Below are 25,836 nucleotides of genomic sequence, written 5' to 3'. Positions count from 1 at the left end.
CTTCAAGGACGAGTGAGGTTTTTGTGATGAAACGTGAACTAGACAGGAAGTGGACGTGGAATTTAAACTGAACGTCAGCCTAACACATTTAGCGTAAAAAGCTTTGCAATATTTCCATTTATAAACTGATTTTCGCAAACATGCACACCGCTTTCGCATTTAATTTGCTCCCGGTCGGAATTTATGAATTTATTTGCTATACTAGTCAAAGTGCAAACACAACAATACAAAAAAATAAAGATGACCAATATTACCAATTTCTTAAAATGATTATTTAATATAGTGTTCAGTAAGTCTATTGGAGCAATTAGCCACCTTTTGCAATCAGTAGACTAGATCCTATTTGTGTGTGTGCCTCGTCCAAACTGCCACACGCACATAAACACACACGAGTTGTGTGTAATGAAGTGAGTATGTCCTCTAAAGACAAGATTTGATAGGAGGGAAACAGGCTGCATAACAACAAGTTATTAGGATGATGAAACGTCCTACAAGCGTCCAAACACTCTTAAAAGAAAGCTCGACTCAGATAAGGAGCGACGGGAGGCAGAGGGCACGGGAGGGGGCGCTTACGATCCTAACCCGATTGGATCGACGGCTCGCGGCGGGGACGGGACGTAACCCAATCAAACATCCGTCAAGCCCATGTCATGCATAATTAATTGAGCCCGCTACACGAAAATCTATGCTGATTGCATTAGGACCTTTCAGAGGACCCGTCCGAAGTGCATCGCGTCATGTCGTTTAATGGCGCTGCCTATTCTTGCTGCTTTTTATATTTATAGACTATTTATTGAAACATGTCCAATTAAGACATTTAATGCTGCTGTTCACTCACTTGCACATTTATGTATATACATTGAGGATGTATTTATTCTTGGAAAGTTGTGAGTCTCTTGCTGGTATATGTAAACACTTACATTTTGACTATTTTGGTTTTTAAGGTAGCTGGCACACATTATGTAATATGCGTTACTGCCGCCTGGTGGACTGGAGTCTCACTGCATTGTAAATTTTCCACCTGTTGAGGCCCTCAATGCAGTTTACACTGGATTTTTTTTTGGGGGGGGGATCGAACGACGACCACTGAGCCGTTGTCGCCTTGCTATGGAATATTTGACCATTGCTGTTAAGTGAAGACATTTTTGATTTTTTAATAAAGCATGGACACAGCCTGTTAACTTTACCGCACTTCAGAATGAGACATGTTTTCTAATTAAGATACATTCACAATTATACAAAGTTTGCATCAATTGTTTTGCTATTTTATACGATTACTGAAATACAAATATCAATACTCACTGGCCAATCTCTGATTTGCTCTTCTGTGACTGTTGATGCGCTGAGGTCCTTCCTGCGCGCTCTGCCTTTAACATGAGCAAATGCTGCCACCTGCAGGACAGCAAAGGACTTACAAGAAGAAGGAAAATCATCTATACACAGCTTTTTATTCCTCAAAAAGAATACATAAAGCCATGACTTACAATAAAAGAAACTAAAACAGATGGGTTTAGGGAATCCATTCACAGCTTGAGTGATCAATTTTCAAATAGTGCTTAAGGCCTTATGAAATGTTTAACTAGTTTACAGGCTAGTTGAGGTCGGTTAAGGACTAACGAGGATGGCGCACGGGGGGTAAGGCAGGTGGTCTTTGGGGCCACCCCTCGGGAATAAGTGAGGTGAAGAAGATTCTGACAAAGGACCACGCCACGGTGAGCAAGCCGGGCTCCTCTTGCTGGGCTTCCTCCGTGCCGTCGTCCATCACCCGCTCCTGAAGACGCACACACACCCTGTTTAACCCTCAGGTCGCGTGGTATTTGCCCTTTCCGCTTCTGCGTGGCCATTTTGTAATTCTCAAGAGTTTTAGCTTCTCTAACTTGAAAGTACAGAAAGCGCAAATTTACGATTGAATTAAAACGTATTGTAAAATTGATTGACAGCTTGAAACTGTTGATATGGAAAATCAAAACATACCAATTCGTGCAGGCCTTGTTGCATCTCAGCTTCCTCCCGAGCTTGGGCTTGGTCGGGATCCTGAAGGTTTGGTGGGTCTTGCTGCTGCTGGTTTTGCTGCCGCTGTTCCACTGTCCTGAAGGGAAACCAGCCCACCTGGTGCCTAAAAGCAAAAAGTAACATCTAACTTGTGCTTCGGGCAACATTTACAAAAGACAAATCCACTAGTGACTCACAGGTAGACGAGCATCATAGCTCCCACCACCACCATGAAGCGACCGAAGGAGCAGTTGAAGTAGACGAAGCTGAGCAGGATGCAGACACGGAAGAGCGCGAAAGGCCAGTCGAGCCAGTCCCCGTTGAGCTGGTCCTCGTTTAGCATGCCCCCGCCGCCGCCCGCGCCTTGTACGTTCATCTGGATGTTGGCGTCAGCCGCGGGAGGCAGCGGCAGGTTCTCCGGCAGGGGGTCGGCGGCCGGGACGGGCGCCAGCGGGGGCTGCGCGGCTTCATTGGGCTGAGGAGGCGGCAGCTGTGCAGTGGCGAAGCTGGGAGGCTGAGATGCCGCCACCGCTGCCTGACTGCAAAGAGAAAGACCACTGTTTGAAGATTGGCCAGCAGGGGTCACACAAATCTCAGAGTGAGACATTTTATACTCACTACTGCATGTAGTAATGTCGTGCGTACATCTGCTGCCACCAAAGCATCTGCATGGGTGCCAACATCTGGCCACCTTGCGAAGGCAATCGAGCTCCTCCATGAGACCTGCTAATGATTACCGTCAGAAAAAAGCAGCACGCTTGTGAAGAATCAAATATGGAGTCTCTTACGATTGGGAGACGCCAGCCAGGTTCTCAGGGTTCGAACTGACGGTGTCACCTCGACGCCGGAGATCCATGACTCATTATCGAAGAGCCAACAAAGGTCGGAGGAGGAGGGATTCGACGACCACCTGAGGAGGAAGCTTCCTTTAACACCTCACTGGGAGATGCTTGCCCTTCTGCATGATTTGTTGGTGGTGCTGCTTTATTCTGCCTTTTGAGATATCAAGTGAGAAGTAGACTTTGAAACCATTCATATGCACTCATTGGACAATGTAAGGATTTGAATTTAGTGGTACAATGACTAAAGACTTTGATTAATTTCCTGACCAAACACTGATGTGGAGACAAATATTGACACCGCCTATTATTAAATAGATGTTCTAGATATTGTCCATATACCGTTGACTTTATGGCGTCACAAAGGTTTTTTTTTTTTTTTTAACTATTTTAAGTGTCGTACGTGTGTAACTGTGTGGCGATAACCTGACGGACAAATATTGACATCCATATCGTTCAGAAATGATTAGCTCGGCTGACATCACAGCTAGCTCCCTTTAGCAGTTGGCTAGCAAAAGAGCTCGCCCCCGCTTTCTTTCTTACAAAGGGGGCTTTGAGAGCATGATTTAAATAATAAAGGAAACTTTACGTGGTACAGGACCTCCTTATTTACCTGTTTAAATGCTTCTGTAGAGAAGTGCCACCGTCTTCTATGTTGTTTACTCACTGCTTGATATCGATGATGCCATTGCGGAAGTAAATATGTCGTCACAAATCTGCGTCCCTGTGACGTCATATCAACGCGACATTTGTACAAAACATCAAAATAGTGTTTTTTTATATACCCTTTTTTTAGGAAGCCTTTCTTTTTAAAGCGGAAAGAGAATCCTTTGGTGAATATATCTGGAAGCAATTGAAAGAATAATAGTTATGTGCTATTTATTACTACAATTGTTTGACAATTGTCAAAATCTTTACCTCTAAAAAATGGATAGAAGGAAATTTAAAGCCTTATTTGAGAAAATGTGCGAAAATGTCAGACTTTTTTTTAATACGACATTGCAGCCATGCACTGACATTTTTATTTTGTATCATCTTTTCGTGCGACATGTATCAATAAAAAAAAAAAAGATCAAGCCGAAGCTTTTGTTGTATTCAAAGCTTGAGCTTGCTCAGGACCTCTTCGATCAGCTTCTTGTCGAGGCGGTCGATCTTCCAATGTCCCGGCATCCACCCCAGCAAGAAGCGTTGGAAATCGGTCCATGCGAAGGCAAACATCTCCCTCCACTCTTTCTCCAGTGCCACAAAGTCCAGTTGGGTGCTGCTCAACGCACACTTTAACTCAGAAAAGTAATGATCCAGGAGGCCCGGCACCTTCTCACACTCCCTTTCTTTAAGACAGCTGCCCAGAAAGTAAGCCACATCTTTCATCCCACAGCCGCCGCCCACATACTGGAAGTCCACGGCCGCCACATCCCGTCCGTCGGAGGAGAAGCAGAAGTTGGCCAGCTTGGCATCGCCATGCACGATGGTAAGGAAGCGGCAGCTGTTCAGCACCTCATCCACCGCGCCAGCCGCTGCCTTCAGCCTGGCATCATCCATGGCCTCAAGCTCATCCGGGCGTGTCTCCAGGTGCCAGTAGGTGCCCACTGGCCACAGGCCCTGCGGAGCTACGCCCAGGAAGTGAGCGTGGAAGTGGGCTAACCAGCTGAGACATGCCCTCATCTCATGATCGTTTACGTTGGTTCTGTGAGGACAACAAAAGGTGTTTTTTGCAGAAAAATACTGCATGTGGTGATATAATACTGCACATTTGTGGGAGGAAAATACAAGTGATTAAACTTCTACCTTCTTTGGTCATAACCAGCCACATCCAGGTCTTCCAGTACAATGGAAATCTCGTCTTCATGGGAACAAACGGTGAAACAGGCGGGTATCCTGCACTTGGAATTGGTGGCGTAGTTCTGGTACCAGTGGGTCTCCACCTCGTAAGACCTCACCTTCCTCATATGGGAGCGATGGGCGGCGGTGGCTTGTTCCCCCCCGTTGGGAGGGAACTTAACGTGCTTAACGACCACTGATGGCCGCTCGCAGCCCTCCAGATGCAAGCGGACGATCTCGCCGTAGCCGCTCCACAGCGTCTGGATCTTGGCGCCGACACGCAGCGAGGCAGCGCCGCATGCCTGCAGAACCGTGTCCTGGAGCGCAGGCTTCATTTCCAGTCACTGTTGACTATCAGAACAAGGAATTAAAACAAAAGCGGAAGTTATTCGACGTATTTCCCTCCCCGATAAAATGAAAGTCTGCGTTATGGACTTTGGCGTCCTGTCCAAAAACTCGCACGACCCTTGTTTTAGTGTGGTTGTCATAATCTGCGCATGCGCTATACACCGTGCAGTAGCCGCAAAAAAGTGGAATCAAATGGCAAGGCCGAGTTTTTACTTTACTACTACTTTATTGAAATTATAATATAATTTTAGGCAGGAAACGGCCAAAACAACAACCGGTGCCGCCATGTTTGATGACGTGTCCAACACCGTGGCGCACGTCGATGACGTTACGGCACTGTCCCAGTTCTGCATTGGATGTACACTTGTATCCTGTAATCTTAAATACTTCGTGCGTCCTAGTAGGTGTACACGTCACGGCGGACGGCAGCGTAGGGCCTGACACTCCGTCATGAGCACTATACCGAAGTGCGTGAAAAATTATTTCCAGACGTGCCCTTACGTTTCTCGTAGGAAGTGCTAACAGACTAGCGAGGAGTACGCATATGGAGCGTTAAAAGAAATGAGACGGCACCACGAACGTATGCGCTAACCACTGACCTTGTTTTTGCAGCCATCGCCGTTAGCAGTTTTCAGCGCTTCTGTCCGCTCACCAAAATGATGACCATCAGTAGAATGCTCGTCCTCTCCAACTGTTTTCACATCCGAAAGCAGCTTCTGCGCAGTATAAAGCCGAAATACGTCTGCTCTTTCCCACCGCAAAGGTCAATTAAAACTTACACAAGAAACCTCGCCTATGCCAAAGACTTGTTCCTCGGCCAAGTCAATCAGGCGGAAGTATTTCCCTTTCCAGAAATTGGACTAGAAGAATTGGAGGAGATTAATCAGCTTGTGGATCCTGTAGAAAAATTCTTCAATGAGGAAGTTGATTCTGCAAAGATTGACCGAGAAGCCAGAATTCCCCCGGAAACGTTGAATGGCTTGAAAGAGCTTGGACTGTTTGGACTCCAGATTCCTGAGCAATATGGAGGTCTTGGATTGTCCAATACTATGTATGCACGACTTGCAGAAATTACATCATTGGATGCCTCTATTGCAGTCACACTCGCTGCCCATCAAGCAATTGGATTGAAGGGTATACTTATCGCGGGGAATGATGCGCAGAAGAATAAATATCTGCCTAAATTAGCATCAGGGGAACACATTGCAGCTTTTTGTTTGACTGAGCCTGGAAGTGGAAGCGATGCAGCTTCCATTCAGACACGGGCAACATTGTCAGATGATGGCAAAAATTACCTTCTCAATGGATCCAAGATTTGGATTTCAAACGGCGGAATGGCTGACATCATGACTGTGTTCGCACGGACTGAGGTGCTTGTAGATGGCACTAAGAAAGACAAGATTTCTGCATTTATTGTCGAGAGAGCTTTTGGAGGCATTACGAGCGGAAAACCTGAAGACAAACTTGGTATCAGGGGCTCCAATACTTGCGAAGTGTCATTTGACAATGTTCCAGTACCGCTGGAAAATGTGATTGGAGAATTAGGGGACGGATTCAAGATCGCCATGAATATACTCAACTCGGGAAGATTCAGCATGGGAAGTTCTTCAGCTGGAATGATTAAAAAAATGATTGAATTGACGTCGGAATATGCCGCAACACGGAAGCAGTTTAACAAACGTTTAAGTGAATTTGGTATGATACAGGAGAAGTTTGCAATCATGGCCTTAAATGTCTTCGTGATGGAGAGCATGGCCTACCTGACATCAGGAATGATGGACAGACCTGGGCTACCTGATTGTTCTTTGGAAGCCGCTGTGGTCAAGGTGTTCAGCTCAGAGGGAGGCTGGATTTGCGTCAGCGAAGCTCTTCAGGTTCTCGGCGGTCTAGGATACACAAAAAACTACCCGTACGAGCGTTACCTCAGGGACTGTCGTATCCTTCCCATTTTCGAAGGTACCAATGAAATTCTGAGAATGTACATCGCTCTTACCGGTATGCAATACGCCGGTAAAATCCTCACGGGAAAAATAAAGGAGATGAAGAAAGGAAATATCGGTCTGGCTTTGGGGATGATTGGGAAAAAATTGAGGAGCTCGTATGGAAGCGTACCAGCAGGGGTGCTTGCGGGGAAGAACGGAGTGATTCATCCCAGTTTAGCTGAAAGTGCGCAGAAGTTTGAAGAAAATGTTTATCTTTTCGGATCAACAGTGGAGAGCCTGTTGTACAGATACGGAAAGACAATCGTGGATGAACAGCTCATTTTGAAAAAAGTAGCAGATGTGCTTATCAACCTCTACGCCATGACAGCCGTCCTGTCCAGAAGTAGCCGTTCCATCAGCCAGGGTCTTCGGAATCATGACCACGAGGTGTTGCTTACAAACACCTTCTGCGCTGAGGCTTACTTCAAGAATAATTATTTGATGACCCAGTTGCAAAAGAACTCTCCCGAGAACAATGACGCCAACTTGAAGAAGATCGCCAAGGACGTGTTGGAGAATAGAGCGTATATCTGCTCTCATCCTCTTGAGAGGACATATTGAGTTCTCTCATGATACTAATACTCATCATGATACTAATACTTCTTGGTTTTGGTAGAAAAGTGCCTGTCACAGAAAAGCTTTGCATCACCAATAAAATAAAAGTGCTTAACTATGAACTCTGGTATTGTGATTAAATAATTGTACGGCGAGATCATACAAACATGTTGGATACTTACGGACAACTTTTCTGGTGGAAAAAATATGGAAACTTGAGGTCCGCTCAAGTCGCCTGGACAACTTAATCTACGGCAAGAGTGTGAAATTATGAATACAATCAAGGCTGGGGAGAAAAATACATCAATTGTACCCTTTATTTTAATACAAAACAACTATAAAACATGTGCAAGACGCATAGACAGAGAGAGGAACCATAACACATTAGAAACGATTAAAAACATTCCTAGGAAAAAAGCTGTACATATTTTTTGTTCACGCAGTGGCTCCCTTTGGCACATAAAGGCTTCTTCTTTAACTTGTGATTCCAATACTTCTGCTTTTTGCAACCTTATTTCTACACACTGCTACTGTTAGGGCGTGATAAACCGCTACGGGTAGTTTGGCAGTGCGACAGGCTAAAAAAAAAAAATCAATTGAACAAGGTGCAGCTTTACTAAAAAAATATTTGGCAAAAAAAAAATGCAATGAAAGGTATTACATACCATATTCCTATTAAAGTTTTCTTTGTTAAAAAAAAAAAGGCCTGCAAATAAATTATATATGAATTATGAAGGCAACATCTTTGCATGTTTGGAGCCCCTTTCACGTAGATTCCGAGGCGGAACCCAAACTAGTTGATGACAAGGTCTCGTTTCGCTGGAAACGAGATGGGCTAACGAATGCAAGGGCGGCTCAGATATGCCACGTGGGTTTTGTGTCAAACAAAGAGGTGGCAAAACAATGCACGGATTGCACCTACGAAAATACTTCTCAAGTTATCCGATTGAAGTCCTATCATCTATATTGCTTCCACCGCTGCACCAAAAAAAAAACTTGAGATTTGAGGATTTGGAGTAAAGTCCAAAAGCAGGTGACTGAGTGCTGTTATCTGGCATCTTTGGGCACTTTGAGAACTTTGTAGATATGATTGGCAAAGACGGTGGTGAAGTGTGGCCGTGAGTTCCTGGACATGTGAGTGCACAGAGGAATTTTACCCACGTTCTCCGGGTCTTCCACATCCCAGATCTCCGGCATGCTGCAGCCAGGCCTTGAGGGAATGCCGAAAAAAAACATTTTATTGGACTCCATTTATTCAAACAAGCAATATGTCCCCCCAACTTTGAAATGACGTATCCTACTTGGTTCTCCTGGTGCACCAAGAATCTTCCAGAACAAAAAAGTCGACTCCCAGCTTGTTCAAGTTGCTCTTGACAGTTTCTGCGGACATGCGGCTATACATGGAGTATACCAACTTGGTTCTCTCCCTGAGGAACACGACATAAAGCCATGTGATCATCACGGTCCGATCACAGCGGTGGTCATGTGACTCGCGCTGACCTCAAACCGGCGTCTTCATAGTGGGGGTGGTTCACGATGGGCCGACCCGTGGACAGTTTCACGCTGGCCATTGTGGGCATCGCACCCGCAAACACAGCATCTGCATCACGTGACAGAGAAAAAAAAAAGTGAGGTGGAACCAGGAAGGGTTAGAATTTATCCCTCACCAGGGAAGGTGTTGTCCTGTATCCAGTCCAGCAGCTCCTCCTGAGGCATGTTGCTGAACTCCCCGATGATGCCCCACTGGGCCTGCAGGTTGGCCACGCCCTTCACCGACATGAGGGCCAGCAAGACAAACACGGCGACCTGTTGTTTGGTCCTGTCCGCGATCCAGCCCAGTAACTGAGGAGAACACGGAAAAGAGGATGAGCGAGGCAACCAGAGCGAAGACGTCGTCGCGATTACAACCTGCCGGGAGCAGATCAGCGAGGCCACGATGCACATGTGCGGCGTGAGGAAGAGCTTCAGCCGCATGATGAGGACGGCCAGTACGCTGAAGGCCAGAAGCTGCAGACTGTGGTACGCCATCTGCAGGAGACCATCACAACCAACTTTCCGTTTTTTTTTTTTTTATTGTTAAATGATCTTTCTGCATGCTTATCTTCAAAGATCAGTTCTGTAAAAAGTTCATGGCAACCACAATACCGATGCTAGTTTGGTTAGCCAGTCTAAGGTGTTTTGTATTATCTGTTAGCATTTAGCTAGCGGACTTTTGTCAGATTTTGTTAGATTCTGAATATGTACGGGGAATATGGAGGAACAGTTCTCACCTCTCCTTTAGTGACAACGTCACTCCTATAACAGAAAAAAGAAGCTGAAATATGTGTAATTTTGTGTTATTGACTTTTGTTGCATAATGTCATGATTCGAAATTGCACAGTGACATCATCTGACCTCGCAACTGTGTCATCCTTATGACCAATATTTGCTTTTCCTCCATCCTTCAGGTAGCGGATGACATCTTGCATAATCTGAAAAAGGAAAAAAAAGTTATGTTTATGTTTTTTTAGCACATCAAAAACAATCTAGTTACCGTCTTGGCAATCAAAGCCACCACTAACAAGTTGACGGGCAGCAGCAACGTTGTCAGGTAGCGGGTGGGAGTCTGACGGGGGGGGGGGGGAGATAAAAAGGTGTTATAAAAGTTACTCGCACACAACACGTGCGGTGATTTCAGTCCCACCTCCCACTCCATGAAGTCAAACTCTGCAGCGCATGTGTACATGAGCGTGTGGAAATCCTTGTAGCTGGTAAACTTGGACTTGATCAGGCCACTGATGTGAGCCTGGGGAGCAAAAAGTGTGCAACAAATAATTGAGAATTTCGGCTAGGTAGGTCACAGGAACTTTTGGGAAAGTGAGTGAGCCGTAACTCACGTCATCGGAAGCACCGAGAATGGTGGACAGTAGGAATTTGAGCAGAACGGTGGAGCCCACCCAAAATAAAGCCTGCATGACCTGTGGACAGAAGTTCAAACAAAAGAAAAAGATTTTTCTTACATCCAGAATACGAGTCTGGAAAAAATAAATCCTTCCTACCCAGAAGACCAAGCCGGTTCTGAAGATCCGAGTCAAGCGATCCCTCAGCGCAATGACAGCCTGAGAAAGAAAATCATTATTTATTTAAGAAGATTAATTTCGACATAATCTTCATAACTCGACTCACCCAGATTGAGACCAGCGAGGAGGCGTAAAACGACGTGAGCAGCATGGCGTTGCCAAACATCAACACAAAGCAGAAGGCCAGTGCGACCTGCAGTTTGAGTAAACAAAAGATAGGGGGCGCCAGTGAGCACAATCCTTCCACACCTTTTCAATACATTTTAATAAGACCTAGCATACCATGTGAGTGACCAACAACGACTGCATCTTAGCCGCACTGAGGTAACCCAAGATGTAGGACGCAAACAGGGAAGCTACCTGAGAAAGAAGAATACAAAAAAACAAAAAATATTTATTTGATCTATTCAGTTCTATTAAAAACACGTGTAGATGTTCCTTTGAATTTTCTCTCTGTTTTGCTCCTGACCTGAGTGAGCAGCACAAACTGGGCAAACTGCCATGGCAGCATGAAGCACAGTGTGGAGATTCCCAAAGCGGCCAGGGCCATCCTGCTCGGGTTCCGGGTTCTGGTGGTGGGGGGTGATAAAAACAGCGAGGAAAAAAAATAAAACACACACCCACTGGACACAACTGTGCGGGCGCCATAAGAGCTACGTTTGTTCCACTCCGATCCTGCGGGTGGCACTAACGAGCATTACTAGATGCATTCCGAATTTTATCAGCCGTGACCCTCTCTACCTCAAGATGAATGTGAGTAGCATCATCTGCAGGACCAGGAAGGGGTAAGCAAAGCTTTCCCTCAGAGGAGGAGTCCACATCACACGTGTGCTCTGACGCACAAAAGATGAAATATTAGCCGATATTTAATCAGTCACATTTCAATCACCTCGCACCAACCTCGCCGTGATTGAAGAAGAAACACACGGTGGTCACGATGCCGCCCAGTCGGCTTCCGCTGGAAAGGAAACACAACGGACCTTATTACAAGACAACATTTATTAAGCCTCATTCTAATCTTTTTTTTTTTTTTTTTCAACCAACCAGCCAAACTAGGATAATTACCTGAGGTAAGCGCCGTACAGGAAAAACATGCTCATCATCAGCCCGTTGAGCAAGAACACGCATGTCACGTAGAAGTAGGCCGGGTCGCCCAACCCTGAAAATATATTTTGGAACACCCTGGATCATATTTTGAATTTCAAAGCAGTTCCTAGAATTTCATCAAGGTTCATACGAATCATTAAGAGATTTTTTTAAAACAAGAACCGAATTGTTTTCCTCCACCCTCAAATCAACTCTTGGTTGCATCACCTTTATGTAAACGTTGACGAATCAATAAGCGGGCCGTTTCTAAAACAAATATTTGTTTGCCCTTTTAGGTTTGAAGGACTTCAGTCGTAACTTTGCTTCTTTCAGTAGGTTGTATGTGTGTGTTAGAAGATGTTTGCAGAGGGCACAGGATCTCCACGGCAACTGCAAGTACCTTCGCAACTGTCCACTGGCGTGAGGCCTTCTCCTCTGTTGATGGACCAGCACATCTTGGTGGGAACGCCAAAGTAGCCCATGACGGACGTGTACATTCGGTACCAGCTGGCTAGAACCACCTGGAGCACACACACAAACACACACAATCGGTCAGCCCGACCAGTATGGATTATTTTTTCTGCTGATGCAGATTTTATATAACAGTTGCGAAAAAACAAGTCCTGCCAAAAAAATACCTCTGGGTAAAGATTAAACCTCTTGAGGGTGTTTATGACCAGCGGGTATTCGGTCAGCCGGTCGTTCATGATCATGTGCAGGCCCTGCAGGAAGGATGGTGCGTCGATGATGGTCTTGTAGTACGAATAATACAAACCCTGCAATCCACAAACAAAACGATGTATTGATTAAAAGACAATTGGTTAACCCACCTGGGGAAGATTCAAAGCCACTTTCAAGCAAGGATTAGAGTAAAATGTCACTCAATCTAAGAAAGAAAATGCTTGGGTTTCCCCCCCCCCACATGTCCAAAAAAGCTTTCAGTATGATGAATTGCGCAAACACAATAATAAATAAGGAAATGATCACCATCTCGGTCCGGAAAGCCATTTCTTTCTCTAAGCTGGATAAGTGTGAGAAGTGTCTGTCATTCTCAAATAGTTGTGTGAGATGATACCTGCAAGTAGAGCATAATAATAATAATAATAATAATAATAATAAGCGTTAGACAGGAAAGGTCAGATTGGTGAGAGAAGTCAAAGATTTACAATGAAAAACAAATAAAAGCATTTAAATTAATAACACCGCTCAGTAATGCACACGTTTTTTTTTTGTTTTTTTTACAACTCACCAGTGGAGATATCCGCTCAAAGCAGCTGGGGGCAGACAAAAATACAATTTAGAATTTTTTTTATAAGAAAAAAACATTCTAATTGCAAATGAATTAGCAATGAGTGGTGGCTAACGGTCCAGAGCTAACAGACAGGTGAGCTAACGTTAGCCCGGATGTTGATATACGGTGGAGATAACAACTTTGTTAGCCGCATATTTATCCCAATTTTCAGCGTCCCGGCGCGCCTCGCATCTTACCGAGCAGAAGCGTGAATCCCAGCCCGGCCGCCGAGGTGTGACTTAGCCCCAGCTTGTTCCGAATGCCCGATAGCCCATTCGCGGCTTTGGCATCCCTGCCGCCAGCAGCGGCGGCGGCGGCGGCTCGTTTGGCGCCGCTTTTGCCACCAGTAGAAGCGACCGGGGGACTCTTTTCGCTTTTGCCGGTCTGCTTTCGGTTTTTGGCCGCCATAGAGAGCCGCGGGAAGATGGGGAAGCAAGTGGTAGAGGAAGCCGGAGGTGAACGAGAGCTGGGCGGCCACAGAGCGGCGGTGCGTGCCTGCTCATGAGCTCTGGTTGAGCAGACGCTTTCACTTACTACAGTGGCGGGTGGATCGATCCAAACGTCGATAACGTGAAATCAATATTGATATTGCGTTTAATCGATATCAATGTATTAAGCTCGATACGAGGGTACTTTCCTCTCCTGTAGTTTTATTGAAAATTAAAATGAACTGCATTTATGTGTCGCTGCTCACTACCAATAAATAAAAGTCCCTGTAAAGTGAAACCAATTGTGTAACACATTATTAAAAAGAAGTATCATTAACGACTATTTGAATGGTTAAAAAAATATTTATATATAAAATACATACACAAGTAGAAGTACAGATACTTCTGTAGAAAATACAAAAGTGCAACAACCATTGTGCCTCCTATTCACCCCAAATAAAATTCAGATGTTCTTTTAGTTCCATATTACAGCACAAGGCCACATGTTGAGAGCTTCCTCAGAAACAGAAAGAATTCATTGTTCAAAGATATCAGCCGGGGGGCAGTTAGGTTACAAAAGAATTTTGAAGGAGTTAAATCATTGAGTATTGAAAATCTAACGCGCAAAGTGAGACATTATGAGATGGCTTGGTAAAACATTTGGTGTTAAATATGCTATTATCTATTGCTCTATTTGTATGTGTTGCTGCTTCATGCTGCGGTTTTAATTTTTTTATAATTACCATAATGATCTTTCTGTTGTATAAAAATAGTAGCGGTGTTGCAAGAGTGTGAGACCGGAAACCTTTTGGACGTCCTTCATAAGTGCCCAATTTGAACCTTTTGTGTGCAGGTCTTAAATGTTTCCTCTGCAGTAAAAAAGGCTTCACAATACTTGTGTTTGTCCATGGCAGCAGTTATGACGTCAGAATAATCTAGTTAAATGCTTTTTGTCTGTCCTTCGAACTTTAATTTCTAAATTGGGAGTACATAAAGCTCACCCAGTGCCTGTTTGTGCTGTTTATGAGCTCCCCAGGGCGATTGGAGCTTCTTTCTCTTCTGCTGGGAAAGATGATGAAACACTCAGTGACTGAGCAGGGGCGGTAGAGGGAGCTGCCGTAAACAACATGGAGGCCGCTGCAAAACATGTTTTTCTCCCCCTCGCTTTTCGCACCCTACTGTGCTGCTCCACATAGAGAGAAGAGAGGAGGGGGGGTATTTATAGGCCCATAATGAACATGTGTCCTCCAACGCCACGCCGTCCAGGCTCGCACATGTGGAGAACATGTCTGACTAACGGAGCTTTGAGTCACAAGGCGTTCCCGGAAGTCAAGACGACAACAAGTTTGGAAAAACAAAAGTGTGTTTATTAAGACAACCCCAAAAAACAAAAAAAAAGGGCCTGAATACTCAGGAACATTATCAAGATACTTCGTTACGAAGCAGTTGTGCATTTTTCTTGACACAGAGCACAAATACAAAAAAAAAAAAACACCAACAATAGAACTCCTCATTGGAATTCCCAAAAGGTGAAGAGCACCACAAAAGTGTTGTCATGTGACCGTCGACCACACACTTCCCCCTTTTACAAGCAAACAAACAGACCCATGTAATAGTAAGCCCTGTGGGAAATGGCCTTGCTTTCACATGCCTCCCTGCACCCCCACTATCTTGCATATTTGCCCACCAGGATCCCCTTTCAGAGGACACCTAGAAGCTTCCAACCACAAGAGACTTTTTGTTGTCACATTGCTTGGTATAGAAAAAAAAAAAATCAACTTCCGATACTCCTCATAAGGACCGAGGGTGAGCTGGAGCCGATCCCTGGGAAACAACCCGGACTGGTTACCAGTCTCAGACAATTGTAAGACTCTTCAATGATTTGAACAAGTCACTTGGAATGTGGGAGGAAACCGGAAGTCGGGATTTGAACCCCTGTACCGCAAAACTGCAAGGCAGTGGCGCTAACCACAAATCTACCGTGTTGTGTAGATAGACTGCTTTAGAAAAATAACACAGATGGTGTCTTTGATGAGGTTTTTGGTGGTGAGAGTAGCTGCTCCGAGAGGGAAGTCAAACTGAGGGTGAAAAAAAGTCATCAAAGGTACACATTTGCTTCCTGTCTCCGAGTGTAAACAAAATGGCCACACACAAACACTAAAGGATCTTAACTCTCCTCCACGCTAGAGTTCATGAATGTGGGGAGTGAACGAAGCAAGTAGTTTGTATCCCAGGCACCCAAACGACAACAGATTAAAGGAGAAGGTGGGAGAAGACAAAAAAACGTGTTTACGTGTGTGTGTGGGGGGGGGCTTTATGAGTCGTCTTGAAAATGGCGTCCATCTTACTCTTAAAATGACACACAAAAAGCCCCCCATGTGAAATTTCATTCATCTGAGAAGAACGGGGTGATGTCGACGAAAAAGAGCAACATTTCCGATTGTTCATAGCCCCTTCGATCCCCCCACCGCTGCACTTGAGTTGAGATTTTCAAACATAAACAACACGGCTGATTAGCCGGGCGGCTAACTGGCAAGCTAACCGCCTGCCGTTGACGCAACGGAGCCAATGTTCCAGGTCAAATAAAAAAGGGGGACGTGGATGGAAATAGGAGGTTAAAACTCAGCTAGCAGTTTCGTCGACTTGAACTTGAAAGTGAAAGGGAGAGAGAGTCACGGAGAGGGTGGGAAGAGCCGGGTTTGAAGTCTCGTCAGCACGGCACGTTGTCCGCTGCCTTGGGGAAATCTCCACAGTCCGCCGCGGAGAACTGCAGCCGCTTAACGGCCTCTTTGATCAGATTGCCAGACAGGATGAGCTCCTGGAGGAGACGATGCGGGTCGTCCTCGTCGGCGTGCAGCCTTTTTTTGTTCCACGGTTTAATTTGGTCCCACTCCTGGTCGCTCGAGCCGGGGATGTGGTAAGGGCTCGCCCGGCTGCTGCCGCGGTTTCTCAGCCGGATGCAGCAGCCTTGCCGTTTCGGAACCGGCGCGCTCGTGGCGATGGTGCCTCCAACTCCACCGGCGCCGACCCCCGCCGGGTTGACCACACTCCCCACGCCGGTGCTGAGTCCGTGCAAGCAGGCAGCCTTCTTCGCATGGTTGCCGCTATTGTTGTGGAGCTGCAGTGCCTCGCCGATTCTCGTCACCAACGCGTCCACCTCTTTGGAGTCGACGGTGACGGACTGCTCCAGGAAGATGTAGTTTTCCTTTCGACAAGGCATGGTGAGCGCCGGTGAGTGGTGTTGTTGTTGTTGTTGTTGAGGATGAATGAGAGTGGAAGCGCTCCACACACCGGTCCTCGCTCTCGCCACGCCGCCAACCTCCAACAAGCACCGTTGATTTGTAAACAATGGATGACGTCTAGAGAGGAACGTACCAAGTCTCCCGCCAAGGGGTTAACTGGGGTTGTTTCGAAACAAAACCCCAGATTCTTATTGAGAAATAAGTGAGACATTTTATAAGCACATTCATACGGCCTAATTATAATTTTCAAACAAATATAATACTTTTATCAGAATTACCCCGATGATTTCCCAACATACCGATAGTTTACCCCCCCTAACTGCTCTCCTGGTATGGACTCTTCCCAGCAAATGGACGTTACATAACTCGTAACTGCTTGTCAGGGGAACACAAACAAAGCACGTTTTCGGTCGAACGGGGAAGAAAAGCAAATCGTTAGCATTATGTTTTTCTAACACAAGATCATATTAAACCATCGTGCTGTTTTCCATAATAACACGCTCGTGTCCCAAAATAAACAAACCAAGTCGTCACTAAAATGGTATCGTTTTGATAGTATTTGACCTTTTGGTTGTAAAAAGGCGTGCCATACCTACTATCGGGCGTTAAACAACTAATAAATGCTGACTGACACAAAATTCAAGAAATTCTCCCTTCAAATTACATTAGCATTTAGCTTCCAGACTGGTCAAGAGTTTTATTATTCTTATAGCACAGTCTGCATGTTGTGTGAATGTGTTCGAAAATGAGAGTGACCATCACAATGAGCTGGCTGCAAACAAACAACTGCAGTTTTCTAACAGATGTTAAGGGGGTTTTTTGCATTGTAACACGAATACGGAAAGAAATTCGACCCTTTTGCTGTTTTTTGTTGTCGTTTGTAACACTAGTAATAGGTAGCCTGTTACATTTTAGAACATCATCCTCTTTTGAACCGAATCATTTGGTCAGTAAGCAATTATATTTTAGGACCTGTGTTGCTACTCAACCATTCTTCTACATGCACATGAATGCATCTTTTTTGAATTTTAAGAATCATCTCCCTAACCCGTATTTGTGAGTGCACGGTTGCAATACGTTGACAGCGTGGCAGCCAGCATGTGTATGCTGACAATAGGAGTGTGTTTGAATGTGCGTGTGTGTGTGTGTTGCTGAGGGGAGTACACAGTGTTCAGTTGTGCTTTCTGAGAAACACCACGGCTAAACCTGATGCTCCAGTCAATGAGAGCCCTCGTCACCATATAAGGAGCTACGATGGTTGTCAACACGTGGCGTGGCGAGCCAATCCGAGGAGCCTCAACTCAGACTTCCTGTGTGGCTCAAAGTAAGACATGGCGGGGGTCAGGGAGTGGGAGGCGCAGTTGGGAGTGGTACCAAAAAATGTTGGAAACCAAAAGTCAGAGCCAACAATGGCACGAAGCCAAACATTAGACTGTAAGAGGCCCGATCGAATGTTGGTAAACACTTAACCACAAATCCACACAAATGAGGAAATGAACTCCAAATTTACTTTTTGACTTTTACTGGAAGCGCTTGCTGAACACAAGTTTTCGACGGACGGCAAAAAGTTGCTTTGCTTGACCTGAAATGTTTTGAAAACTAAAGTAAACATTCGATGACTGCTCTCAAAGTTCAAGTTGAATGTGGGTAGTTGTCACATAACTCAATTGCTCAGCTGAAAATGGGTCATGCCTTGATGCCGAGGGTGGAACATATTTGTTCAAAAGGATTTGGGAATAATAACAATAGGTCCAATGTCTGTTTATTAAAAGTAAAGTCAACTACCTTTGCTTTTAAATGCCTGCCGCGCCCAGCAACTATTCGGGGCACGGTGCTTATTCAAAGTGACGGTATGTGATAACGTCACAATAACAATAGCAAACTTTGGGACTTTCTGTTCTAAATATGTCATGAGGCGAGTCATTTTTAGCTAGCACACAGACTTTGTGAAAACATTTGATGTGAAACCTAAAAACAAGGAGATAATTGTCACCCGGAGGGGACTTGACAACAACATCAAAACATTCAAAAGGGAGATTAAAAGGTTCAAGTAAATCCCATAATTGAGCATGTTTTTGTTTTGCTTGTTCCGCTGTGTTGCCGTCCATCTGTGAGCGGGATTATACCCCAAACATAGCCTTCTCGTCCGCCATGTGTTCACACTCCACTTGTGTTCATTTATAGAGGCAGATGTCAAATAAATTATGTTGCAACTCATCTCGCAAGTGTGTGGCAATAGAGTGAAAAACGAGTTGAGACTTGAGGTGTGTCGGGAGGAGAAACTGCAAACTTCGCTTGCTCAATGTCAGGCCGCAAAGTTCGCTGAATGAAACAGGCGCAGGAAATGATGTCACGTGATTGCAGCCGGCTGCTGCTTTATTGGCACGTACTCGCCCGACGGTAATTTTGTTTGCTTTCGTTCCGATAAAACAATAGGAGAGGATGTGCGAGAAAATGAGCGCGAGCCGCATCAACGAGGGAGATGACGATCCGAGACGTGCCCTACGAGCGGAGGAATGTGGCGGAAGTGGGAAAGAATAGCCAGTTTGTTGTCATCGCACCTTCCCCCCCTCGTTACGAAAAAAAGACATGAGTCATCTGTCCAACGTTCTCTTTAAAAGAGGAAGGAAAGCCTTCAGGGAGGAATGAGGGCATGTGCTTCCTCGTTCTGTCCGAAACATAGAAGGAGATTGTTTATTAACAATCGTCCGCTTTGTTAGCATTGTAAAAAATGATTCAAGCGCCTTATAAAGTCACAAAGTTCAAAAAAATGTCAACATCCGCCTGGTCGTATAAGCAGATAAGACAATCTTAAACGGATAAGACAAATACAAATATTAATATATGAGCGTGCATGCTGGATTGTTGGAGCTTGTGGGAGGCCATGGAAGTTAAAACGGGACGCAAAGACAAGGTTGCAACTGGGATTTATTTATTTATACGTGGGCAGCATTAAAATACTACTCGAGGCTGCGTCAATGGTGACATGCGAGCCCCCTGCTGGCAGTATTTACCATCGTGGGGGGGGGGGGGGGGGCAGGGGGGGGGGGGGCAAATGGAGACACTCAAAAACATGTTGATGACCTTGTCGAGATTTCATCAATGACATTGTGGGTTGTATACAAGTGCTGCGAAAGCTTCACATATCACACTGACTAAGCACTCACCTGTTTACTGGCTTTGGTCATGTGACACTGGCGAGCTGAGTTATGATTGGTTGTTACCTGAGCCCCTTGACAACAACTGGCAAAATGAAGTTATCAAATTAAATCTAGAAAAAATTGTTTCTATTATTGCCGAAAATGATTAAATAAATAAGTATCCCAAATTATAAAAAGTTTCAAATGAAAATTAGTTAATATTGTATGGTTTACAATGAACTGTTTAGCATATTTTGCATATACTCTATACATTTGAAGTTTTTATTTTATTTTTACCTCAACTACAAATGACCTGGCCCTTGTGCCCCTTTTTGAAAAATCCTACCAAATGTTTGCCTACTGTTTAGACAGTAACACAAACATTTATTTTTCCCCCCCAACCAAAGTTAAATATTCCAAGGTTTGAGATTACCCCAACAATTCCAAAGCGCTCCTTGTTGATGTTGCCAAACATTTTGCCTTTGCCGCCTGCAAAAGAAAACAAGAGGATCAACTTTGATAGCAGTTGGCGTGTGTCCAGGCGTTCAAGTTCACGGAGTTTGTTGCCTCCATTCAAAGAGCAAGCGAGAGAGAGAGAGAGAGAGAGAGAGAGAGAGAGAGAGAGAGAGAGAGAGAGAGAGAGAGAGAGAGAGAGAGAGAGAGAGAGAGAGAGAGAGAGAGAGAGAGAGAGAGAGAGAGAGAGAGAGAGAGAGAGAGAGAGAGAGAGACGGGCCATTTTTATACTCCCTATGCTGAGGAATGCGAGGCACATGGCTGCCAGTACTATGAAAGGATTTATGTGTTGCACATTTGTAAACACATTCAGGAACGTGATCTCCGGCTAATAGCGGCGTATTTAGAAAAATAAGTCGAAGAAAAAAAAAAAAATTAATATAGCCTATACAAAAGAGTTTGTGAAGTGATGGCATTGAACCCGCCTGCACAGCTAAGCTAAATGCTACATCTATGATTTATGTTAACTGCACATACTAGTCTAAAAAAATATTTGGTACTGAAAAAATATCTTACATGCTGTCTGGAAGAACGTTTTGACTCTGTCTACACCTCCACCAAAATCTCACAAACACTGATTTTTTTTAATCTGCAGACAAAATGGCTGCCATCCGTTAATCGAAAAAGTACACCCAGCGATAAAGTCACTCGGGAGTTTTGTCTCAGCAGTTCACATTATATAATCCTTTGATGGGTTCACTTCATATGATACAAATATTTATTGACCCTTTCTGGTTCCTGTTGTGACCATTAGACCTGCTAGAGGGCGCTGTAAGTCAAATACATGAATAAAATAAGTCAAGCTATAGTTAAATTATTTCTTGAGAAAGTACTCCATGGAAAAAGACGACTCCTTTTTGTCACTTCAAGGATTTGTACTGAGTACTTCCACACCGCCTGTCAAAACATTGTTTACCTTTTCGAACACGTGCTTGCGTCTTCACGAGGAGGAGCCCACATGATGCAACGGGCAAGCGTGTTGCATAATGCAAAGAAGTGAGATGTTCGGAGTTTGATTGATTTGTCTGTTGGAGGAGGAGGAGTAGTGAGGAGGCCTCTGTGACCCCCACGCACACATCCTCAAATCACTAACTGTACACAAAGCACTCGCAAAACACCAAATTATATAATGTTCCTTTACACCACACGTGTGTGTATATGTGTGAGGAAGTGCTGACTCGGCTTATTTTTGGGAGGCAGAGTGAGACGTCGACTCGTGTTTTCACCTCGTGAACCCACAAGTAATAATATTCACATTATATAATGTTATATATGATCTTGCAATCCTTTCTATTTTTAGCTTTATCAAGGACAGTCTGTACAGTTGCAACCATTTTTTTTTTTTTTTTTTTTTTTTACCTTAGCAACATTTGACTAAAACTCAAACGTATGTCAGGAGTACAATAGTTTTCCTCACTACTGATTTTGGAGCTCGCAAGTGTTCCTAATAAATTGTCCAAGTGGTGCATGCAGGCAATAATGAAACTAATAAGTTTATGGTTGCAAACTTTGGAACTTTGTTCAGGTTAGATTGACATTTAATTGTTTTAAGACACACACACACAGGTCAAGGTCTTACTTTCGGCTTGAATGGTGGACATCACACTCCCTGTTGTTGTTTTTTTTACTCACAATACTATCGGACAAAAGTTTTGGAACATCAAGCCAGCAACATTTATGATGATCTAGACAAAATCTCTGACCAAATACTTTCACCAACGTTCAGTTGTGTGCGCTGACAGATAAAAACACACATTGTCTTACTGTTCCTTATCAAAGCGGTGCACACATACTTTACAGTTAAACGTGCAAACCTTGCAGTTTGATTACATAACATCTGAAACGCATGTCCTCCCCACTTGGGTGAAGAACATAAATCCTAACCGCGAGACCATATGGGATTCCTGGAATCTCAACTACCGTAGATGTGTTCCTAGGCTCAGAACATAGCGTAACCAAGAAGATCATGTATTTATGTGGTGTCGTGTAGGTTATTTAAAAAAATAAAAGCCCAGCTTGCTCCACTGAAATGGGAAGAAAAACCTCAAAACACTTGGGGATGATGCACCAGAAAAAGCAGCACGTAAATGATACTGTATATATTTTTTTGCCTATCTCCATGTGTTGCTGCACCTTTTGTATTTGCATTACTTAAAGCAGCCCACATGGAAATGATTCGTTAGCCCGTCTATGGCGTTTCCCATTATGTGTTAGCGTTATGCTAGCAAACATTAAAAATGATGTCTTTAAATTTGATATCTGAGTTGTTTTTTTACAGACCATGACTACAAGGGAGTCCAATGTATATTCTTAGCATGAGTATCACTGACAGCTAATTTGATACCCTCTAAATTTGTTTCCACGTCGACGCCCCACACAGCAGTTAATAATCGTATACAGCGATTTAGCGCCAGTCAGCTGACATCCAGCCGTGTATGGCACACACACATGCAGACACACTATCCAATGCTATTCCTGGCCGCAGTGAACCTTTTGGAAGCCGCCAGCATCTGTGAAACTTCACACTGACCCGACTTGTATGCTGAAAATAGAAAGTGAGCACATAGATTGGCTCACGGGGTGACATTCGAAAGTTGATTGTCCTCCGTCTGTGTGCGGTCAATGACTTTTTGCTCCAGCAGACAGTGCGTCAATATTTGTTTATCCATCCGCTTGTTGAAATATGCTGTAGTTGGTGTCAAATTTCAGTGGTGACTTTCATTGAGTCATTATGCTTCAGCTGTCACATTTTATAGTCAGCTGGAAACAGCTGAAGACCTATTGTCGTCTCTGCTGTTACCATGGTTACTGAAATAACACAAAAACAGAAGCATCCTGTTCACCTGCATCACTATGGCAACCACTACAGCATACTCACCTATATCACGAAAGCAACCAAAGCATCTAACTTTCTTCTATTGTTCTGGCAACCAAGCATCATCTGCCTTTGTATCTCCATAGCAACCAAAGTGCAACGACAATCAGAGCATCCTTCAAAAATACATCCCTATGGAAACCAAAGCATCATACTCCCCATGGCAACGCAAGCATCATCCGCACCCTATTTGTGACGTCATTTGATAAAAAAATAATACATGTTATCCACACTTCTCACAATACTGTCGGATCTAATGTTGTACTGCATACGTCCACTAGAGGGCAGCATGTGTCCTGTCATGTCTGTCTATTTTCTTTCACCAGTCACCAACATACGCAAGAGGCTCTATGTAAGCTGAATTGTTCATGTTATATGTTCAATTAAAATTGGTAAGGATTCATTTGACTTACCCTGAAGTCCACGTGTGGGTACCACCTTGGTCGTCTAACCGAAAAGAAGGTGCTTTAAACGGCCACTCAGCTGAAGGGTCGGCCTGGCTGGAAGTCAGGTGCTCCAAAGCTTTCCAACAAGCCGAGTTTTGGGGTTGTTGACGCGGTCCGGGGCGAAACTCCTGGCTGAGGGAAACTCGTTAATTGCCCCGAAAATTGAGCACGGTCTTCTTTATGTTTTACAGCGATTGGCAATGGCTTTTAAGTGCATCACCGCCACCTAGTGGTTTGGAGTGTGCGTAACAAAATAAGACTAACTACTCACAGATATTCTTTCCTCTGCATAGAAAGACATTAGAGCTGTACCTCAGAGGACATTCAGGGAAAAAGTCTTTTTTATTTATTAAAATTCATGTACAAAAGGAAATATTCTTTCAAGTCATTATAAAATGTCCATATTTACATTATATCATACACTTCAACTAAGCAACAAACACTTAAGACTTTTTCAAATGAATGAAGAAGCAGCACACACACTTCAGGTGCATAGTTTACAAGGAGAAAGAACTCAAAAGTCAGAAAAACATGTTCCCAAACAAAACAAGCTACATGGAAAATGTATTCTTCAGTCATTCAAATGTAACAAATTTCTTTTCTTTTGCTATCTTGTGAACATATCTGGTGGGCATAAAAGGATTGATTTGTTTTCTCTTTGCTTTTCAAATATAAGTCACAAGTACATTCCTAAGGCAGCCGAGGACAAACTTAAGTTTCAGGAACTAAAAGAATTAACAAGTTGGAAAATTTTAGAAATGCAATTATATGAAGCATATTAAAATGTTCCAGTAATTTTAGGTTTAAATGCATCTGAAGAGGAGGAAAAAGGGGTCCAAAAAAAGCTCCAGTTGGAAAAACTTTAAATGATTGTTGCCGCCAACTATGGAAAAACTTCACTCTGCCCTCTTCAAAGATGGCGGATGATGTCCATTTTGTAATCCAGCCTCCCAGTTCAAACTTTAGTGAAAAATCGACAAAAACGAGAAGGAGTCGAGAATGTCGGGTGGCCCTCTAGTGGCTGGGAGGCCGTCGTGCGACGGTCCCGTACGAGAGCGCCGCTTGGGGGCGGTCATACATGTCGCTCAGCGTCTGGAATTTGGGTCCCCAGCGCGACAGCCGCTCGCGTGTCGTCTCCCTTGCGTTGTCCTCCTCTTCTACGTCGTCGTACCCGAGTGAGCTGAGGCTTCCCGCCGGCGTTCCGGATCCTTCCTCCCGCCACCTGTGGAAGACGTCCTCTGGGAGCGCGTCCTCGTCGTGGTCGGCCTCCCACACGATGCGAGACACATAGTTCTTGAAGTCCACGTGGGAACGTGATGATGAGGGCGGAGGTGGGGGGTGTTGGTGGACGTGCGGCTGCGGGATGCTGAGGTAGGGGCCGCAGGCGGGGTGCACCTCCTCCTGCGAGCCCGGAGACGATTTGATGAGCGGGGCTGTGGTGCACGACGACGACTGGGACAAGCTGGAACGCAGAGGACGCTTCAGCTCCGTCATGTCGTAGCCCTTCTGCACCATCGTCCAGTGGAAAGAAAAATACGTGTCAATTTTAAGGTTAGCATTTCAAATTTGCTGCAGACTAGGCTGTACCTGATCCTGCTCGCCGCCGCCTTCCTCGTTGTAGTTGAGGATGTTTTCGCGGACGTCCTCCCAGCTCTCGTGCTCGGCCGGGATGTGGTAGACGCCGCGCTTGCGGAACTTGTTGCGGCTCCCCTTCTGGTTCCACACCGTCACCGCCACCAGCACGGCTACACACACCAACACACACCCAAGATGACTTAGCTCACCTGATAGGCTACAAAAATGTTAAAATGTGTATGTAAGAAATATAAAAAATAAAAGTATGGACAATAAATCGTCATACTTTTTAGAATTGTTTACAAAATTTGTTAGCCAGATATTTACACAACTGACGCATTGAGAAGGCAACTGACCAAAGAAGACGAGCAGACACATGCTGATGGCCAGAATAGAGCTTGGACTGAGAGCGGCCAGCCGGTGGCCTCGGTACTGGCCCAGCTCGCAGCGTTGCCCGCGGAAACCCTCCAGGCAGCGGCACCGGAAGCCGTCGGCCGACAGCGGCTGGCACGCGCCGCCGTTGCGGCACGAGGCGGGACCGCACGGCGACGGCACGCAGCGCTCCGCGCCCGACTCGTCCGTCAGCGTCACCAGACCGCCGGGGCACCTATGAGACCATGAGAAACGTGGGAATCACTTTTTTT

The 25,836-nt window shown here is 44.8% G+C and overlaps 6 protein-coding genes and 1 long non-coding RNA gene across 12 annotated transcripts in view; 1 reads left to right on the top strand and 6 right to left on the bottom strand.

Annotated features, from left to right (window-relative positions):
* Positions 1–1,408, bottom strand: part of LOC148391684 (uncharacterized) — a 28,008-nt gene extending 26,600 nt beyond the window's left edge. Inside the window, exon 1 of the long non-coding RNA XR_015861133.1 lies at positions 1,303–1,408. This is a non-coding gene — a long non-coding RNA (uncharacterized LOC148391684). The remainder of the gene's footprint in view (positions 1–1,302) is intronic.
* Positions 1,409–1,429: 21 nt separating this feature from the next.
* On the bottom strand, positions 1,430–3,592 carry LOC148391683 (homocysteine-responsive endoplasmic reticulum-resident ubiquitin-like domain member 2 protein). Of its 4 annotated transcripts, none has more exons than XM_088388427.1 (6): positions 3,445–3,592; positions 2,781–2,985; positions 2,611–2,718; positions 2,190–2,549; positions 1,975–2,116; positions 1,430–1,771 (listed from the first exon to the last, which is right to left on the bottom strand). In XM_088388427.1, exons 2-6 carry the CDS (start codon positions 2,846–2,848, stop codon positions 1,613–1,615), a joined length of 837 nt encoding a protein of 278 aa, XP_088244553.1. In that variant the 5' UTR covers positions 2,849–2,985; positions 3,445–3,592; the 3' UTR covers positions 1,430–1,612. The 4 variants fall into 4 exon arrangements, with proteins under 4 accessions (XP_088244553.1, XP_088244555.1, XP_088244554.1 ...); XM_088388429.1 differs by having other exon boundaries at positions 2,190–2,531; XM_088388428.1 differs by having other exon boundaries at positions 2,611–2,715.
* A 245-nt stretch (positions 3,593–3,837) lies between these two features.
* On the bottom strand, positions 3,838–7,694 carry pkdc (protein kinase-like domain containing). Its single transcript, XM_088388426.1, has 3 exons — positions 5,600–7,694; positions 4,620–5,003; positions 3,838–4,518 (listed from the first exon to the last, which is right to left on the bottom strand). Exons 2-3 carry the CDS (start codon positions 4,985–4,987, stop codon positions 3,927–3,929), a joined length of 960 nt encoding a protein of 319 aa, XP_088244552.1. The 5' UTR covers positions 4,988–5,003; positions 5,600–7,694; the 3' UTR covers positions 3,838–3,926.
* On the top strand, positions 5,537–7,659 carry acad9 (acyl-CoA dehydrogenase family, member 9). Its single transcript, XM_088388422.1, has one exon. The coding sequence runs from the start codon at positions 5,657–5,659 to the stop codon at positions 7,541–7,543; it is 1,887 nt and encodes a 628-aa protein (XP_088244548.1). The 5' UTR covers positions 5,537–5,656; the 3' UTR covers positions 7,544–7,659.
* Positions 7,695–7,840: 146 nt separating the features above from the next.
* On the bottom strand, positions 7,841–13,514 carry dpy19l1l (dpy-19-like 1, like (H. sapiens)). The gene is made up of 22 exons (XM_088388416.1): positions 13,171–13,514; positions 12,932–12,956; positions 12,670–12,757; positions 12,321–12,458; positions 12,083–12,203; positions 11,662–11,755; positions 11,497–11,554; positions 11,338–11,429; positions 11,066–11,165; positions 10,879–10,956; positions 10,703–10,789; positions 10,576–10,635; positions 10,414–10,494; positions 10,221–10,322; positions 10,071–10,142; positions 9,932–10,008; positions 9,808–9,832; positions 9,446–9,565; positions 9,205–9,379; positions 9,038–9,137; positions 8,839–8,964; positions 7,841–8,747 (listed from the first exon to the last, which is right to left on the bottom strand). Exons 1-22 carry the CDS (start codon positions 13,379–13,381, stop codon positions 8,585–8,587), a joined length of 2,193 nt encoding a protein of 730 aa, XP_088244542.1. The 5' UTR covers positions 13,382–13,514; the 3' UTR covers positions 7,841–8,584.
* Positions 13,515–14,746: 1,232 nt separating this feature from the next.
* On the bottom strand, positions 14,747–16,733 carry gbp (glycogen synthase kinase binding protein). The gene has a single exon (XM_088386852.1). It carries the CDS (start codon positions 16,619–16,621, stop codon positions 16,112–16,114), a length of 510 nt encoding a protein of 169 aa, XP_088242978.1. The 5' UTR covers positions 16,622–16,733; the 3' UTR covers positions 14,747–16,111.
* A 7,207-nt stretch (positions 16,734–23,940) lies between these two features.
* LOC148391678 (neural-cadherin) overlaps positions 23,941–25,836 on the bottom strand; it is a 51,273-nt gene continuing 49,377 nt past the window's right edge. For all 3 annotated transcript variants that reach the window (XM_088386850.1, XM_088386849.1, XM_088386851.1), the window contains exons 32-34: positions 25,549–25,799; positions 25,205–25,362; positions 23,941–25,123 (exon numbers count right to left, since the gene is read on the bottom strand). In XM_088386850.1, coding sequence (XP_088242976.1) covers positions 24,632–25,123; positions 25,205–25,362; positions 25,549–25,799 — 901 coding nt within the window. In that variant the 3' untranslated portion in view covers positions 23,941–24,631. The remainder of the gene's footprint in view (positions 25,124–25,204; positions 25,363–25,548; positions 25,800–25,836) is intronic.

Source organism: Syngnathus floridae, chromosome 10 (assembly GCF_059516105.1).
Source record: "Syngnathus floridae isolate MCC-2025c chromosome 10, RoL_Sflo_1.0, whole genome shotgun sequence".
In the NCBI taxonomy this organism is placed as follows: domain Eukaryota; kingdom Metazoa; phylum Chordata; class Actinopteri; order Syngnathiformes; family Syngnathidae; genus Syngnathus; species Syngnathus floridae.
Note: the sequence above shows the minus strand (reverse complement) of the source record. Positions and strands in the feature narration are given on the sequence as shown.

Excerpts from the sequence above, each read along its gene's own strand:
- LOC148391683 (XM_088388427.1), bottom strand. The coding sequence starts at position 2,848 with ATGGATCTCCGGCGTCGAGGTGACACCGTCAGTTCGAACCCTGAGAAC. Across the intron at positions 2,550-2,610 it reads CGACATTACTACATGCAGTA|TGGTCTTTCTCTTTGCAGTC; the intron begins GTGAGTATAAAA and ends ATCTTCAAACAG. Across the intron at positions 1,772-1,974 it reads AACAAGGCCTGCACGAATTG|GAGCGGGTGATGGACGACGG; the intron begins GTATGTTTTGAT and ends GTGCGTCTTCAG.
- pkdc (XM_088388426.1), bottom strand. The coding sequence starts at position 4,987 with ATGAAGCCTGCGCTCCAGGACACGGTTCTGCAGGCATGCGGCGCTGCC. Across the intron at positions 4,519-4,619 it reads GCTGGTTATGACCAAAGAAG|AACCAACGTAAACGATCATG; the intron begins GTAGAAGTTTAA and ends TTGTCCTCACAG.
- acad9 (XM_088388422.1), top strand. The coding sequence starts at position 5,657 with ATGATGACCATCAGTAGAATGCTCGTCCTCTCCAACTGTTTTCACATC.
- dpy19l1l (XM_088388416.1), bottom strand. The coding sequence starts at position 13,381 with ATGGCGGCCAAAAACCGAAAGCAGACCGGCAAAAGCGAAAAGAGTCCC. Across the intron at positions 11,756-12,082 it reads GCCAGTGGACAGTTGCGAAG|GGTTGGGCGACCCGGCCTAC; the intron begins GTACTTGCAGTT and ends ATATATTTTCAG. Across the intron at positions 10,636-10,702 it reads CCTCGCTGGTCTCAATCTGG|GCTGTCATTGCGCTGAGGGA; the intron begins GTGAGTCGAGTT and ends TTTCTTTCTCAG.
- gbp (XM_088386852.1), bottom strand. The coding sequence starts at position 16,621 with ATGCCTTGTCGAAAGGAAAACTACATCTTCCTGGAGCAGTCCGTCACC.